Source organism: Colletotrichum gloeosporioides (assembly GCF_011800055.1).
Source record: "Colletotrichum gloeosporioides strain Lc1 chromosome Unknown consensus_52, whole genome shotgun sequence".
NCBI classification, from domain to species: Eukaryota; Fungi; Ascomycota; class Sordariomycetes; order Glomerellales; family Glomerellaceae; genus Colletotrichum; species Colletotrichum gloeosporioides.
The window spans coordinates 162892-179708 of NW_025544697.1; the positions used below are offsets into that span (position 1 = coordinate 162892).

The 16817-nt window shown below is 51.2% G+C and overlaps 5 protein-coding genes across 5 annotated transcripts; 3 read left to right on the top strand and 2 right to left on the bottom strand.

Annotated features, from left to right (window-relative positions):
- Nucleotides 1-671: 671 nt before the first annotated feature.
- GCG54_00008377 (Outer envelope protein 64) lies at nucleotides 672-2567 on the top strand (the record flags this gene model as incomplete). Its single annotated transcript, XM_045408344.1, has 1 exon — nucleotides 672-2567. The coding sequence occupies one exon, from the start codon at nucleotides 672-674 to the stop codon at nucleotides 2565-2567; it is 1896 nt and encodes a 631-aa protein (XP_045263034.1).
- A 312-nt stretch (nucleotides 2568-2879) lies between these two features.
- On the bottom strand, nucleotides 2880-4649 carry GCG54_00008378 (L-amino-acid oxidase; the record flags this gene model as incomplete). Its single annotated transcript, XM_045408345.1, has 1 exon — nucleotides 2880-4649. One exon carries the CDS (start codon nucleotides 4647-4649, stop codon nucleotides 2880-2882), a length of 1770 nt encoding a protein of 589 aa, XP_045263035.1.
- Nucleotides 4650-5747: 1098 nt separating this feature from the next.
- Nucleotides 5748-8137, bottom strand: GCG54_00008379 (MFS thioclapurine efflux transporter tcpA; the record flags this gene model as incomplete). Its single annotated transcript, XM_045408346.1, has 9 exons — nucleotides 5748-6072; nucleotides 6137-6190; nucleotides 6252-6317; nucleotides 6375-6732; nucleotides 6799-6998; nucleotides 7111-7319; nucleotides 7482-7692; nucleotides 7745-7878; nucleotides 7952-8137. The coding sequence occupies 9 exons, from the start codon at nucleotides 8135-8137 to the stop codon at nucleotides 5748-5750; spliced, it is 1743 nt and encodes a 580-aa protein (XP_045263036.1).
- A 1169-nt stretch (nucleotides 8138-9306) lies between these two features.
- GCG54_00008380 (L-3-cyanoalanine synthase 2) lies at nucleotides 9307-11278 on the top strand (the record flags this gene model as incomplete). Its single annotated transcript, XM_045408347.1, has 6 exons — nucleotides 9307-9499; nucleotides 9561-9753; nucleotides 9831-10102; nucleotides 10170-10230; nucleotides 10282-10642; nucleotides 10706-11278. The coding sequence occupies 6 exons, from the start codon at nucleotides 9307-9309 to the stop codon at nucleotides 11276-11278; spliced, it is 1653 nt and encodes a 550-aa protein (XP_045263037.1).
- Nucleotides 11279-12430: 1152 nt separating this feature from the next.
- On the top strand, nucleotides 12431-14484 carry GCG54_00008381 (MFS transporter prlL; the record flags this gene model as incomplete). The annotated part of the gene is made up of 9 exons (XM_045408348.1): nucleotides 12431-12694; nucleotides 12764-12865; nucleotides 12922-13002; nucleotides 13054-13137; nucleotides 13187-13274; nucleotides 13336-13429; nucleotides 13486-13553; nucleotides 13623-13851; nucleotides 13917-14484. 9 exons carry the CDS (start codon nucleotides 12431-12433, stop codon nucleotides 14482-14484), a joined length of 1578 nt encoding a protein of 525 aa, XP_045263038.1.
- Between the last annotated feature and the right edge of the window lie 2333 nt (nucleotides 14485-16817).

Sequence of the window (16817 nt, forward strand, 5' to 3'; positions counted from 1 at the left end):
TTATTATATATATTATTATTTCTATATATTATTAATAATAAGTAATAGATAATACTTAAATAAGTTATTATCTACTTACTAAGTTATATAGTAGCGTTTAAGAGGTATTATAATACCTTTAGATAATAAGATTTAATAGGAATAGATTAATTAAAGTTATTAAAATAAGTTAATTACTATACTATAAATATCTATATAGTATTAGGTAAATTTTTATATATATATAGGGATTATATATATATAATTTCAGTAAAAAGGGGGGGCGGACGCTATTAACGCAACGGACTGTAAAGCTCCCTCCGCACATGTATATCCATGGATACATCTTCTTTCCGCAACTCCACATGGTGGGCGTGTGTTTCTTCAACAATTGCTCATATGTCGGCTCTAAACCAATCCCTGCAAACTGACGCATGCTTGGTCGTCAAAATCCATCCGTGGGGAATCTTTGGAAATCCGTGGGATTAGGATGCAAGGACTCACGTTCTCAGGTACTGGTGGAGGCTTCCAGATGTAGTCTTCGATCACCGACGTATCATACGGATAGCTCGAGTCAATAAACACTCACCTAGGTCCACGTTGAGAGTGCCCTTGGCTATCTTGTAGGCCTTCAATTCTTTGATTTGTCCACGAGCAGTGTTTTACGGTGTGACTGCCATCCATACCACGCAATGAAGATGCATCCGGCGCAGATCTTCGCCGCGGCCGCACTGCCATTTGCGGCGTCCCAGATCATCTCGACTGGTTCAACTCTTCTTCTGAATGGGATCCCATACTTCATTAGCCCCCACGTCGTTGCAAACATCTCCCTCCAATCAGATGTTCCCGCAGATATCGAAGGGGTCTTGGATTTCGTTCCGGTCGTCGTCTTGCCTACGGCGCACGATAATCTTTCCGACATCTTCACTGCTTGGACTAAAGCCGACGACGTGTTTCAATCTGGGTTTACGCAGCTTCTCCTCGATGGAACAAATAACTCGAAGACCTCGATAGCTAAAGCCATCCATACTACAAGCGAAACACCCTCGACAGTTGTCAGCTTCACGTCGAGTTCCAATGTGCCGAAGGGGCCGTACTTCCTGCGCAAAGCCACCGGAGACCTACATCAAGCATACCGACTGTATGACGATACCGCCGGTGCGTTCACCGAAGCCTTACTGGGCAACAACGATGGCACTTTCCAAGTCTTGCCAGCCAAGATCCCCGGTTCAGCTACCTTCACCATCGGCGTGCCTTCGCGCTTGTATTACGAGCCTTCCGATTCCAAACCATTGGCTGGTGTCCGCATTGCCGTGAAGGACATCTTCTCGCTGGCTGGGGTCAAACAGTCAAACGGGAACCGCGCATGGTATCATTTATACCCGGCCAACAACGTCACTGGAACAGCCATCTCAAGGCTTATCGACGCCGGTGCTATCATTGTGGGCACACAAAAGCTGTCCCAGTTTGCAACGAGCGAGGTTGCTACCGTCGACTGGGTTGACTACCATTCTCCCTTCAACCCTAGGGGAGATGGCTATCAAGACCCGTCCTCTTCGAGCTCCGGCGCAGGCGCTTCTGTCGGTTCCTATAGCTGGCTTGATGCCGCCGTCGGAACTGATACGGGTGGCAGCATTCGCAGTCCCGCAGGAGTGAACGGCGTCTTTGGCAACAGGGCATCGCACGGTGCCGTGAGCTCCGATCATATCATGCCGCTGTCAGAGCCTCTGGATACCGTCGGCTTCCTTGTTCGGGACCCAAAGCTGTGGGACAAACTCCAGGCTGTAACATATGGCTCCAACTACACTTCACTGGCAACATTGCAGCCCAAGTATCCGACCAAGATCATGACTGTGTCATACCCGAATTCCAGCACCGAAGCAGGCGTTCTGCTGAACAACTTCGCGGCCGCTCTGGCCAAGTTTGTGGGTGGCAACGTGAGCACCCTGAATGTGGCCCAGCAATGGGGCATGCGCGAAACGAACCCTAACGCCGATCTCAACTTCACCGAGACTTTCAACATTACCTACCCAGTGCTTACTGGGAAGGGCCAGGACGATGCGGTGGTCCAGCCGTTCTACGCAGATTATGCGAAGCAATTCGACGGACGTCGGCCTTTTATCAACCCTTCCCCGCTGGCCCGATGGGCCTGGGCTGCCAACTACTCCTGGGATGAGGCCTTGCAGAACAAGACAATGTTCATGGACTGGTTCAATGATCAGATCCTGCCTCCAGTCAATGACAGCCTGCAATGCTCGTCCGGCTTTATTTTGTATGCCGGTAAGACGGGAACGCAGTCTCCGAGGAATCGGTACGACATAGCCCTCCCGGCGCCTTTTACTGGGTTCTCTGCCGCCCGAATGTCTGTCTTCTCGGGATGCCCGGACTTGGTTTATCCGGTGGGCGAGGTCGCTAGCTTCAGCACTTTGACCAACCACGATGAGAAGCTGCCGGTGGCTGTGGGAATACTGGCAGCGAAGGGCTGCGATGGACTTTTGAGCCGGCTGGCAATAGATTTGGTGAATGAAGGCATCTTGAAAGTGCCGGAGGCTGGCGGTACTCTTAGTGGTGGTCCAATTTTTGTGTAGAAAAAACTGAACATTTGTTTCATCTTCCCAAACATGATCCGTACAGCGCTTCGTTATCAAAAGCACGTTCTAGCAAATTCAGGACTTGAAAATGAGTGAGTCTGTCACGTCGATCATTCCAGCGTGTCACTTGCTGCAAGATTTATGGGTTGAATCATAATCTCATTACCTCTGCAGAATTAGAAGCTTGTTGGTGGCTATCTAGGTCACCCTAAAACTTCATCGCTGAGTTTCCCCTTGTGATGTTCCTCCAAAACACAACTTTTCATCCGCGACTTCTTGAATCTTCCCATCTTGACGCACACATGTGTTCTACTGCATGTTGATCCATCGTCCCATCCACTGCTCGTTCAGCTGCTTGGCCTCATCGACCAAACCAATCTCAAGCAAGAGTTGAACAGCACCACGAACGGCGGAGTAAAGTGAAGAGCTGATCCATGCGTGCGTGGGCGCCGTGTGCTCGCCGAGAACGATAACGTTCGACTCCGTCTGGTGGTACGACGGGATGTACAATGCGTGCTGAGCCACATCCGGGCGCGTCCAGGCCGTGGCGATGAAAGGCTCATCCAGCCAGCACAGCCGCTCGTAGGTTCCAGTGTACAGGTCTCGGATGTGCTCGCCATGGAGGGAAGCAATTGCGTCGAGGACCATGCCCACGTGCTGCTCCTCGCTGAGGCTGGCGAAGCGGCTGCTCCAATCACCTCCGCGGTAGTGCAGAATGAGACCTGGACGCCCTGACTCGTTGTGGCCATAGACTGGGTAGTAGAGAGCGCCAACAGCTGCATCTGGAGGCGTCGAGTAACCGCCAAAGATAGGGCGGTCACCCTTCTCCCAGAAGCGTTCGCTGAAGAGCAGGCCAACTTTGCAGGCGTCCTTGAAGCGAAGACCGCGTTCAGCCATGGCTCGCGAGAGGGTGGGCGAGAAGGATGGCAGGCGCATCATTCGAGTCATGGTGAAAGGAACTGCGAGCATGGTGTAATCGTAGGTCTTGCTCTGCTCAGCCGTCGGCTTCGTCTGAGTTCTGTTGGCATCAACGTCAACCCAAGAGATCTTCGTGCCGGTGACCACGTTCTGATTATCTTTGACAGCCTCAATCGCCCGGACCTGGCGGTTCAGAACGAGACGATCTTGAACGTGTGGCAGGATTGCGTCCGAGAAGCGGCTGAAGCCGCCATCGACGCAGCGCCATTCCGTCTCACCCAAGGTGCCCTTGCTGCCATCCTGCGCCAGGTTCGAGTTGTGATGCATCTCGTCCCAGAAAACGTCGTAATCAGTGGCGCCGTGAATAGCATCCACCACCTCAGCACTCGCGTTCCAAACGTTGCGCATCATGCTCTGCTGACTGACGTCGTCGAGCCCGCTCTTCATAGTGCGGCCATGTACTCTCCATACGTCCTTCTGGATCTCTCTGACTGTATCTTCGTTGAGGAGAATGCTGCTCATCTTCGCCTTGATGTCCTTGTACTCCTGTGTATCCATCGGTGCCGGCTTGCCAAGGCTGGAGTTCGCGGCAATCTCGGCGCGCGTGGGGATGCTTCCGTCGGGATGTCTCCCGGTGCCAAGTGCCAGCAACTCATTAGGCGAGTGCTGGATCCAGGGGATGAAACTGATGTTCAGGTCAGGTTGGCTGCCTTGGTTCATCTCATTGAGCCAGTCTGCCAACTGAAACGTCATGGCATGGTCGGAGTACTCAAGCGTCGCATTGTCGCTCTTGTACTTGATCTTGTAGGGAAGACGCATAGGGCCCATTTCCGCCCATTCTTGGGTGCCCCCGACATAAATAGTCCGCAGACGTCCACCGATCTGGTGACTAGCCTCGAGGATCTCCCAGTTGTGCACGCCAACGCTATCAAGCATGAGAGCCGTGGCTAAGCCAGTGATGCCTGCGCCAACGATGGCAATGGTGGTGTTCTTGGCTTGTTCGACATCTTGAGGTCCCGTGGCATTGATGGCGGCTACTTCTTCGAACCAGGCGCCGAGGGCGTCAAAGTCCTTCAGTAGTGGCCGTTGAGAGTCGGCTGCTGCAAATGTAGAGCCGGAATACAGGGCAGCCAGCAGGATTGCGCCCGTGTGAGGTTTCATCTTTGGGAAATGAATGGACCGATGGATCGTGAGTTGCGATGTTTCCGCGAGGACAGCTGCCTTCGCCACGGGGACCTCAAGACTTGGAGGAAAGACGATGATGAAGCTTTCCATCCGCAATCGGAGCCCAATTGCTTATATCTCCATAATGATGTCGTGGAAATGGATCCATCTACAGACTTTTTGCTCGCGCTATTGATACAACTACCGAATTGACGACATTGGCCATAAAGGTTTCGCTTTGCAGCTGCATCCCGAGCTCGAAATTACCTCCGAATCCGAGTCGGACATTCAATGTGACTGAGTGATTAAAGTGATCGCGCACGCTAGTCGTTGAGTTCCATGAGGTGATTATTGAAGACAACCTTGATGCCACGATCTTGCCGCGGATCTGCAGTACTGGTGAGTACTTGGAGACTAGGTACTCGCGTTGGCCCACTCTGATGTTCAAATGACTGGGGCTGCGTTGCATTGCATGTTCTACGCAGGGAATGCCTTCGCATTCGGTCGCATTATGTAAACGACTCGGGTAGTCGGACAGGGCAGTTCGGCGATACCACACGGCGTGTGTTTAAACCACCACACCATACACCGTGGGGACAAGCTTGTGGTCCGCGGAGTGCATTAGGCCCATGGAGCACATGGCGGCTAAAAAGCTTATCAATCTAATCATAAATTAACAAGAGTCTTGTGTCAGCAGGTTTAGCACAGTGATGGTTTCCGAGCATTTTTGTCACGAATCAAGGCCGTGGTGTTGCCGCAGCATCAGCGTCGATCTTACTGGTAAGTGATGTGGCAGCCGGTGGGATATGGCTTCATGTTCAGCTGAGGTATCAGAGACTAAACGTACTCTTTCAGCCTGCCCCTCCACCAACACACGTGGACGCAACTTACTTCGGCAATATTGTAGATTTTCAAGTCAAGCCCATTCTAGCGCTACTAATGAGCTTTGGTACAAATTTGCCCTGCTGAGTCGAAAAATCAACACAACTCCGCCCTACCCCAAAAGTCTTCACCAGCCTCCTATCGCCGAAGCCCTCCTTCCGACAATCCTGGCCATTGTTGAAAATGTAGCCCAACGTTGTTCAACCTTGCCGATCACGGAGACTTCTCTGCGGCGTCAGCGTTTTCTTTCAGTTGCGCCTGATGACCCTCCTCTTTCAACTTGTGATCGTCGGTGCGGGACAAGTCAATGTGCGGCATCAAGAACCATGCTACGATGAACGCTGCTGCTGCTAAGCCAGAACCAAGCTCAAAGATGACCTTGAAAGACTTCTGGTATGCGGGCGCGAGAACGGCTCTGATACGTTGCGCATCTTCATCAGAAAGTGACGATATGTACTGCTGTGGGTTACTGAGAAGGGAATCGCGTTGTTCCACACCCAGATCCAGACCATTGACCGAGCTCTTGACGATGTTGTTCCTTGGAATTGTCAGTACATGGTGTCATCAAACGGGCTGTGTACGCCTCTAGGAAGGTGACCAACAAAATTGTGCCGCAAATGGCAAGCCCAAATGTAGCCCCCAAGTTCCTCACAAAGCTGTCCCACCGGTGTCAATATCACCAGTACGTCTTCATCTCTGGGCCGAGGGATGACATACTTGCGGAATGATGTGACAACGGCCATGTCCTTTCTTGGAACACCTGCTTGGATGGCGACCAGAGCCCTGTCGAGGACCGCATCAGTAAACAACATAGTGATCGGTCAAAGCACTGATGCTTACGGCTGAAGAGTATTTCCCACACCCACACCAATGAGCAGGGAATAGCCGATCTGCTTTCCTAGACCAGAGGTCTCGTCGAGGGTGGACATGAGGCCTAGACCGACCGACCAGCAGAGCCACCCGAATAAGATGCACTCGCGGTAACGTCCCACCCAGTGGACTATGAGTCCGGAGAGGGTACTACTCGCAGTCTGCACGAGGGTGATGGGAAGCAGCATGACACCGGATCTAGTCGCCCCATAGTTGTAGACAAACTGGTAGAAGGTGGGAATGTAGTAGACCTGAACGACGAAGTTCCACCCGTTAATAGCCATGGTGATGCATGCTCCGATGGTCATGCGAGCTCGAAAGATGTCCACTGTGCAAGACGCAAGGGATAAAGATTAGTCCCATATTCGTGGTCAGGGGCAACATGGGATCTTACGAGGTACGAGCGGGTATCTCGGCCCCTTCCACTGCCACAAGACAAAGACGACGCAGATGAAGAAACCCACGAGGAGGGTAGTAAGGACGGCTGCAGAAGCCCAGGGATACTCGCCGCCACCCCAAGTCAAACCGAGCATTAAGCTAGTGGTGCCTGCCAATGCAAGCAAGATGCCTACGAAGTCGATGGCTCGTGTCTTCCTACATTGGGATGCCGGTGGTCAGCTTGAGTGCGACTTCATGAGTGACTTCAACCGAGCGGAGCTCCGCTCAGGTTTCGTTCAACGTCAGCCACTAACAGAAGACGACTTACAATTTCCAGTCCCCAGTGACCTTCCTGAGTGGCATGAAAAACAGGGCGCATACTGCAGACAGTGCCGTCAGGGGCAGATTGAGGCGAAAGATCCAGCGCCATGAGTCGCCCCCTTTGGAGGATAGGGTGCCGCCGATGACGGGACCTATTCCGTTGGCTAGTGCAGTGACGGCGCCCTGAAGGAACTGAGGTGTTAGTAGGAGGGTCGCCTGTGCAGGGGAGGGGTGTGTGTATGTTCATCTGTTAGGAAGAAAAGATATCTGATCAAATCTGATGCCGTGGCGGGGAAGGGAGTCTGGGGTGGAAGTGGAATCGTGACCGGAGGAACTTGCCAGAATACCCTGGTATTTCCCTCTCTCGCGCAAAGGGACCACATCGCTGACGATCATCTGGGCAACTGTCATGAGTCCGCCACCGCCCAGGCCCGTAAAACAACGGAAAATGATGAGTTGGGTAGCCGTCTGCGCCAGAGAGGATGCCAGCGATCCGAGGCCGAAGATGGCCAGTCCGACCATTAGGATCACCTTACGCGACCATATGTCCGAGAGGCGGCCGTACAAGAGCTGCCCAACTGTGGATGTGCTATGCGGATGCATCAATCAGCGAGAGCCATCATAAAGCGACCAAAACGTACATGAAGTAACCATTAGCAAGCCAGGATAGCTGTTGTCCTGCATGAAGGTAATTGCCAACAATAGACAAGCTAGCTGCCAGGGTGGTCTGGTCCATGAGCGCTACCAGGTCCACGCTGGCGCATGCCAGGAAAATCTTTTCTTGTGAGTATTCGTCGCGAGAGCAAACAGGGGGATAAAGTCGAATCCTCTGAGGCGGGGCAACCTACCGTGATGACCTTGACCTTCGACACGTAATTTGTCTGCTCGTTGAACGTGTGCGCCTCTGGGTTTTTGTCGGTGGACGTTGGCGATTCCATCACAGTCTCCGGCGTCTGGGAGCTCTCGAGGGTGTTGGTAATGATGCCCCCAGCCTCCCGAGGGCTGCTGTCAGCTGGATCAGGTTTCTCGTTCATTGCTAGAGAGGAAAGTCGGTACGATGTGCAAATTAGGGTTTTCAACAAAGATGCGGTAGAAGCTGGAGTCTATTCTTTCGCTCACTACCTAGATGCTGCCTTTACACGATATCTGGGACCAAATTATACCCCGGGGAACTTCAAGGGACGAACGTGAAGTTCTGTAGACAGCTTGAAATGACGTGGCAGATCATTGAGAAGGTCTTGGTGGACCTTTGGTAGACTAGCAGTGTAGAACTTCGCCGTAGCATGCGCAGCGTCACGGTAATTATTAGTGGAACGTCAAAATGTTTGCTAATGATGTTGCGCTGAGCTTGCCGTGTTTTCCTTTTTTGAGTTTAATGAAGAGCTTTACCGCTATTCATCGATTTTGCTGTCATGGTCGGACCTTGTTGCACGCAGCATGTGTCGTGAGAGTGGGGGTGCCTGCTACGACTCTGCCTTCATCGTCAGGGACGCCGCTCAACGGCGCGTGTTCATGATGGTCTTTGCCTTATAATTTCACACCCTGAGATTTTATTAGGTCGATGGGACGGGCCTTCTGTGGCTATGCAGATCATCATGCAGAACAAGCAATAGCAGGTCGCACTCGGAGAAGAGAGGATCCCTTCGGTGTTATCGGACATGCCCGCTACAGCGTTCATAGGTCACAGGGGGCGGCGGAATGTCAATTCGGGACTGGGGTATGCAGTTCAGGACCCATTCGATCACAACCCTTTCGTGTATGGAAAGCTTCATCATGAACTTCCCACAGGTGACAGTTTCTTAGTTGAGTCATGTTTGGTCCATTGAGCCATTTGTTTTGTGTGACCGGTTTCTGTCGGCGAGAATCACTCGCAGCTTTTCATACCCCTGCCACGCGCGATTGACAAGTGTAGAGTGTGGTGAAGACGTGATGTAATTCCATTGGGCATGTAAGCGGACGTATACTTCAGACGTATCGTACGTAGTTATGTTTAATTGTTTGTGGTCTAGCTGAGAACATGCAATAATATCAGGGGCAGTCGCTTCACTTTGAAGGTCTGAGATCGGTTGTCCTGAGTGCAACGTCCTTCCAAGGGAGCAAAAGATTATTGTCTATCATTTCTGCAGCTGAATGCTTCCGAACTCTACATTCCTCGACATAATCCCCCAACAACACATTTCTTTCTTATTGTCACAACTTCGAGATGCCGGCACGAAACAACCTGAACGTTTATAAGGGCCCTGACTCTGTCAAGGATTACTTCAATCCTGACAAGGCACCACCATTGCCGCTTGTGGAGCTTCCCGACGCCCTCAATCCATACCGACAAGATGGCATCCGTATCTACGCCAAGATGATGACTATGCACCCTGCAAACAATGTCAAAGCTATGCCAGGTAATTATGTCGGAATGATATTATGGGGAATTCGAATTGCTAATGTCTGGTTCAACAACAGCCCTCAATCTTCTTGAGCATGGGGTTGCTCCCGACAAGACCAAAACCGTAGTTGAATACAGCTCTGGTTCAACTGTCATTTCCATGGCTTTGATGTCCCGCGTGCTCTACGACTTAGGAGATGTGCACGCCTTCCTGAGCAATAAGACGACATCGGCAAAGTTGAAACTGATGCAATTCTTCGGTCTTAAACTGTAAGTGGGGCCGTTCTCGAGTTTGATTGAAAGGTTCCCGGTGAGACATAACTTTGCTCACTATGGCCTTGTAACAGTACTTTATTCGGCGGTCCTTCCCAACCCGAACCGAACGACGAGCGTGGCGGAATTCGAGCGGCATACCGCTGGGCACAGGAATCTGAGTCTGTTGTCAACCCCGACCAATACAACAACGATCTGGTGAGGCATCTTATCAAGCGTTATGTGCGTGTCACAGCTACTGATCGAGCCAACAAGAACTGGAAATCTCATATGCGATGGACAGGCCCGCAGATTCTGGAACAACTGCCCGAAATTAGCCTGATTTGCGCAGGAATGGGAACTTCTGGTACGTCTTGTCTCCAAAGATTTTCAGCTTCTTTTGAAGATTGGGGCTTTAACACTCTTTTGCACAGGTACCATGTCAGGATTAGGCACCTTTTTCAAGGAGAACAGCCCGTCTGTTTTCCGCTTGGGGTAAGAAATTCAACGGATCAGCTTCGCAGTGATTTCTAACAGCACCCGCAGCGTGTGTACTGCTGCAGGCGACAGAGTTCCAGGGCCACGGTCCCTGGCTCTCCTGGCTCCTGTCAATTTCCCCTGGAAGTCAGCTGTCGACCACATTGAGGAGGTCGCATCCCACCCCTCATTCTCGCTTTCTTTGGAGCTGTGCCGCAACGGCATTGTTTGCGGTCCCTCGTCCGGATTCAACCTCCAAGGGCTTTTCCAGCTCATCGAGAAAAGAAAGCAGAATGGGACATTGAATGAGCTTGCAGGACAAGACGGTCAAATTCACTGCGTCTTTTTGTGTTGCGATCTCCCGTACCAATACATGGACGAATATTTCGACAAACTAGACTCCGAGCAGTTCCCTCCGATCAGAAACTCAGTAAGTCGTTGGTGTTCATTTTCCATGTGGTACGGTGCATCTCGCTAATTACCGGGCGCCTAGGAATTGAGTGGTGTTGATCTCTACCGATACGACTCGGCCTGGGAAAAGGACCCTCTGGTGGCCCTCAATGACTTTTACCACCTGGATAAGATCCTGACGAGAGATCTTCTTTTCTTCGTGTCCAAGAGACGGTCAGATGAACGACAAGGCTGGGAGAAGATTGTAGCCCCATCACCAGACACCATTGTGGTTGACTTGCGTCAACCCGAGGACTTCGACCAGTTCAGTCTCCCGGGGTCTGTCAACTTCCCGCTCATCGAGGCGGGTACTCCAAGCCCCTTCTCAGATCCAAAGGTCTTGGCATCGCTTTGGAGAGAGCTTGAGGCCAAGCTTAGCTCCGAGAATGACGACATCTGCTCTCAGCTCCGCGACAAGCGTTCGCTCATCATTTGCTACGATGGAGACTCTGCTCGCGTTGCCACCAGTGTTCTGCGAGCCAAGGGGTACGCTGCAGACAGTATGAACGGCGGGATTCGGGCTATGCGTGAGGTGGGCTTGCAGTTGGAGGATCCCTGCGGGCAGCCGCTCTCTCAAGGTTACCAGGGGCAGTCCGTGAGCTCTGTTACCCACTAGTCAGGGTGAGTTGGGAGAGCTATGCGAGCGACTAATGTTACGTTGGGAGCATTTTAGTGAATAATCATGCATCAAGACTGGGTAGCTCTTTTGTCACTAGTGCTGTGCCCCTTCCGACTGATGTAAATGTGTTTCTTTTGGTTACCGACGATGGAGCCGTGCTCGGATGATATGACCAGATCGAAACCTGAGTAGACTCCTATTTCCATGTTAGCGTCTAAGGGACCACGGCGATCGACACGGCCGATTCGCGTCGCAAAGCGAGGGCACTGAGGGGAGTGGGAAATGTTTGTAAGGAGTGAAGTTGGTGGGCACCGGTCAAAAGGGTTCTCGAATAACATTCGAACGCTAAGCGTTTCCAAGACATGCCAATAATGGATGCTTACGATTAAGCATAGGATGTGGGGATGCGCCGTTTTTGTGGAATATCCTGGGGGAGTGGTGGGGGTGTGAGTTGCGTGTACAACGGCCAATGGCCCAAGTCTGTTGAATCTTATCACTGTGAGTGAAATGCATCTTATCAATCAATGAATCTGATTACACATTGTCCACACGATCTACCTGGGATCATCAAGGCGCTCGTAGTGCTGTGGTGCGGCCATTGAATGTGCAAGTTCAAGATACTTGCTTGTACATCGGCTGCAAGTAACGTCGCAGTCGCCGGCCATCCGGGTAGCGTAGCACCCTGGTCCAACAGAGCCTTCCAGCTCGGCCGAAGAAATTTGCCTCGGTGGCCGAGCTTTCGTCTAAGACGATGAGGACGCAGCTCTACCACCTCAACACCCTGCCACAGGAGCTGATCCGGCGCCTTCCTAATTAGACAATCACATTATAGTTCATGGTTCATCTGATAGAAAATTTGCAAGGAGAGAACTCGTTCCAAAAGATTCTTCTATCCACACACCATGGTGACAATTCAGGAGGACGAGCAGGCATGTTGACAACGGCTGGTCGACGCCCAAAGAACATGGGATGTGTGATGAACTGCTCTGCCCATTTCAACAGATTTGCCCCAATACCCACTGGGTACTCAGACAAGAAGCGCTTATATGAAGAACGTCATGTAGTCTAGCTCTCCGGGTACTCACGGTCCATTTATTCAATTCACCTTCACCCTATTGCTTATCCTGTTTGTTGATTCGCATCTTCGCCATGGCAGCCCATGCCACAGAGAAGACAGACCCTACCCTGCCGACGCAGGTCTCTCCGGCGGAGGATGACTTACATGTCCAGCCCAGGGCCGCCCCTATTGACGGCGAGGCCGCCGCCGAGATCCCCGGATATGACCACCAGCGCATGAAGGATCGCAGTCTCCTGTCTTATGAAGAGGAAAAGAAGTTGTTGCGCCGCGTCGATTGGCACCTCATGGTGCTATGCGCCCTCATTTTCATGGTCAAAAATGTCGATGCAAACAATGTGAGTCTAAGAAATCAATGGTTTCGATTCGATCAGTGTTATTGAAAAGTAGAGGCTGATTCGGCTTAGGCTGCGCACGCGCGCATCATGAATCGTGGAACACCCCGAAACATCCTCACAGAACTGAAGATGACTGGCGACGACTACAACTTCGTCAGCACATTGTATTATGTACGTCATCACAAGAGCTGTTGGTTCTCATGATCCTGATCTAACTCATGCACTAGATACCGTTCATCATTTTCGAGATCCCATCCAACCTGATTATGAAGAAGATGCTCCCATCGAGGTTCCAGGCGCGAATCATGGTAGTTACTGCGGCTCCTTTGAAAACCAACGAGCTAAATCAGTTTGTGTAGGTAACTTGGGGCATCACTCTGGCATGCCATGCCGCGGTCAAATCAAAGGAGGGACTCTGGGTCGCTCGCTTCTTCCTAGGTCTCGTGAGTAGCTTCTCTGAGCTATACCTCTTGCGAAGCTAATTTTTTGGAGTGCGAAGCTGGAATGTTTCCTGGTATCATTCTGCAATTGACATACTGGTACCGTGCCGATGAGATGACCATTCGACTTTTGATTTTCTGTCAGTGACGGCCTCTATCACTGATAATTGTCCGACACCAACTGATGTGGCTTGTCAACAGACTCTTTCGAATTCTTCGCAAATGTCGTCAGTGCTGTACTGGCGTTCGCATTTGATGGCATTTCCGGGCGATATGGCTTGTCTGGTTGGCAGTGGTTAGTCACGGCCCCATCGCGGTTGCGACAATTGCAGAACTAACCCGAGTTTGTAGGTTCTTCTTGGTCGAGGGTGTAATTACCATTGCCTTCGGAGCGTCACTTTGGTGGATCTTCCCTGACTGTAAGTTAATTCGTTTTCGTTCCCAACAGAGACAACAAGAACAAAGGCTAACGAAGGACCTATGGTTAGTTCCCGAGCAAGCTTCATGGCTTACCGATACCGAAAAGAGGTTCCTGCAGGCTCGTCTTCCTGCAAACTCTCCCCGATCAAGTGAAGCTCACTTCAACATTCGCGAGATCTTGGAAAGTTTGAAGGACCAGAGACTCTGGTGGTTCACACTGGTCTGGGCAACGAAGACTGTTGGAGGCTCGGGTCTTTCCTTCTACCTGCCCACCATCGTTGCTGACCTGGGACTTGCGTAAGTTATCTCCCTTCATCCTATCCAAAGGCAGAGAAATCACAGAAAACTGACATCACCCACAGCTCGATTGCCGAAAGCCAGCTTCTCACGATCCCCTCTGCTGTTTCGCCTATCTTCTGCATCGTCCTCAGCAGCTGGTTGACGGATCGGAAGGGTGTGCCATATCCTGTCGTAGCACTCTTTCACCTGATTGCCACACTGGCGTGCTATGCTGTCATGTACACATATCCGAACAACGGAGGTGTTTACGCTGCGACGGTCATCGCTGCTTCTGCCTCGAATGCTTGGTTCTCGACCATGTGGCCTTGGCGTCTTCAGACTACCTCCAAGGCTACAGGATCAGCGTTTGCCATTGCCTTCTCCAACTCACTCGGTCAAATCGGAACGCTCATCGGACCTCAGCTATTCCGATCTGCCTACGCACCCAAGTACTCAACTCCGTTTGGTGTCGCAATGGGAATGAGTGGACTTTGCATTGTGGCGACTGCCTGGACATGGTGGATTACCAGGGAGACAGAGAGGCAGACCAGGCATCTGAAGAAGATGAAGATTGCTGCTGGCAAGAGAAATGAAGTGGTCTATGACGATGTCAACATCGACGCCGACTTCAAGACCAAGTCGAAGGCATAGGCAGCCAATACTTTGATGTCTGCTCACTAAGTCTTTGGTAGCCGATGAACAGACACCGGCGTGTGGTCTGTCTGCGAAAGGCCCCATCGCATTCGAGTCATCACCTTCAGTCCACATCCTTATCCTACCTTAGAGTAATTTGAGAGCTTTCAGATGTGGATGCCGGTTATGGCTCCTACATGGATACTTTGAGGATTCATCATTCGCATTCTGTTACTGCCCGTAGTTATGCGCATGTTTTTCAGCCAGTGACTAGATTTGCCCTCAAGTTAACAGTCAAGACCAGCATGAACCTTCGCCTTGGGGTTGGACAACGCCACCCACATGCCATCGTGGCTATTTGCGACGAGCAGCATTGGTGAGGTTTGTCGAATGATCAATCTTATCATGTTAGAGTCTGTGCAACCAACATTTCACACATAAAGTACTGTCTATAAGCAACCAGCGTTCTCAATCTCCCAATAAGCGACTCCTTGACTCCATCTCTGCTGCCAAAAAAATCAAAATCCTATCGCTTAACTGCCACGAATGTTAAACATCGACATGACATCGGTGACAGACGAAACATCTGGCGTCGGACTCTTTTATCCAAGACTTCCACGTGGTATGGAGTTTTCACCTCATCACAGATCTTCCGTCCCAACCAATATCCCTATTGTGTGAACGTCTAAGGTTCGTCTGGGGCGCAGACAAACCTAGCTACGACCGCCTCTGATTCACAGTCGGCTTCAACCACAACATAACTATTCGCGGCCATCCATACTATTATTCAAATGAACGAACGGAGCAGGGTGCGGGTGAGAGGTGGTGAAGTTTCCATAAGGTAGGGCTAAGATGCATAAGGTATCGTGACGTGTCAACCGGGGCTGTTCTTTGCTTGAATGGTCTCCTCGCCCCCACTAGCTTTGAGCCCTTTCTTCGGTTCGAAATCACTGACGCACGTGGCCTAAGTCAACACAGGAAACTGCTGTCATGGAGTTGCTATCGTGGTAGCGAACCTGCATGCGTACGCTACTCGGGGTATTTAACCGATTCCGCGTGGTGCGGGAAGTGACGATGACACCAGCAGGCCGCATCTTCCAACCCTACCCTGACCAGTGAAAATCGTGCCCTTATAGGTGGAATCGTGATGTTTGACACGCTCATGAAGCTGCGTAAGGACCATGCCTACCGGTGGATTGGAAGCGAGATCGTAATTTCCCGAGTGTCACCCTCCGGCTGAATGCCTGCTCGTCTGGCCTAGACCACTTCCCACTTGCGTCATCGATCATGATGACCAACTTGGCCTCGTGTGTTCAGTCATGTGCGCGTTGGCTGGGAATTCACTATCTGAATAATAACTTTGTGATGCTTTGAGGTCTATGTGTCTGCTACGCTGTTACAGCATAAACCCGCAGATGCTCCGTTACGCCCGCCACATCCTCCACATAGAATTTTCGTTGATTTCCATGTCACTGTTACACTTCGTCTGCTTTTGATGGATTTTACACTTAGGACGTGATGTCGTTCGCTATTGATGCCCATTGGAAACCAGCATAAACAAGACAAGACTTGCGTACGGGTGTTGAGTAAGAAAGGTTCCACTTTAAACACAAAGCTACGGACACCCGATATGGCGAGCTGCAGATAACGTTTTAACAGAAGCCAGCTACTATTCAAGACTGTCGCAAAATTGAGAGGCTTTATTCTCGCCGCGGGATGAAGAAATTTTGGAAATCGTTTTTTGAGACTGACAATTCACCGCAGACTAGAAGCTATCACATTGTTCCGGATCCTCGCGTTTGATTCCGGAATCGAGCGACTGAAAAAAAAGGTGAACCGAGGTACGCGCCGATCAACATCCTATTTTCCTTTTTCTTGAATGAAAAACTCCACATCTCACTCCTGGACAGCCGAGGTCTTCGTGATTGCAGGGGTTATGGTTATGGTTGTTGGTGTCATCAACACGATGGTTGGCTACGAGCAGGGGCTCAGAATCTGGATTCTTGACATCGTTTCCGAGACGCCACTAATAGACCCGCTACACTAGCTTCATCGCTTCTCGGCCACTGCGTGTCGTCATCGTCCAGGTAAAATCGGAATTGCCTCTGTGCCTCTGCCCTTGGCAACAACCGCGACTTCAATATGATCCAGTTGGCTTGCGTGTGCTTAGCAGCTGCTGATCAACACGGAACCCTCAGCCATCAGCGGTCTGGTTCTTCAAACCCCGCATGTGAGGGTTGCATCTGGCCCCGCGCTCATCTATGTAGGTCTGGCGACGGCGGGTAGCATGAGATTCTCATTCGGCCGGTAATCGGATTAGTGGCTAAAGCCATATGGCTTGCTCCCGGGCT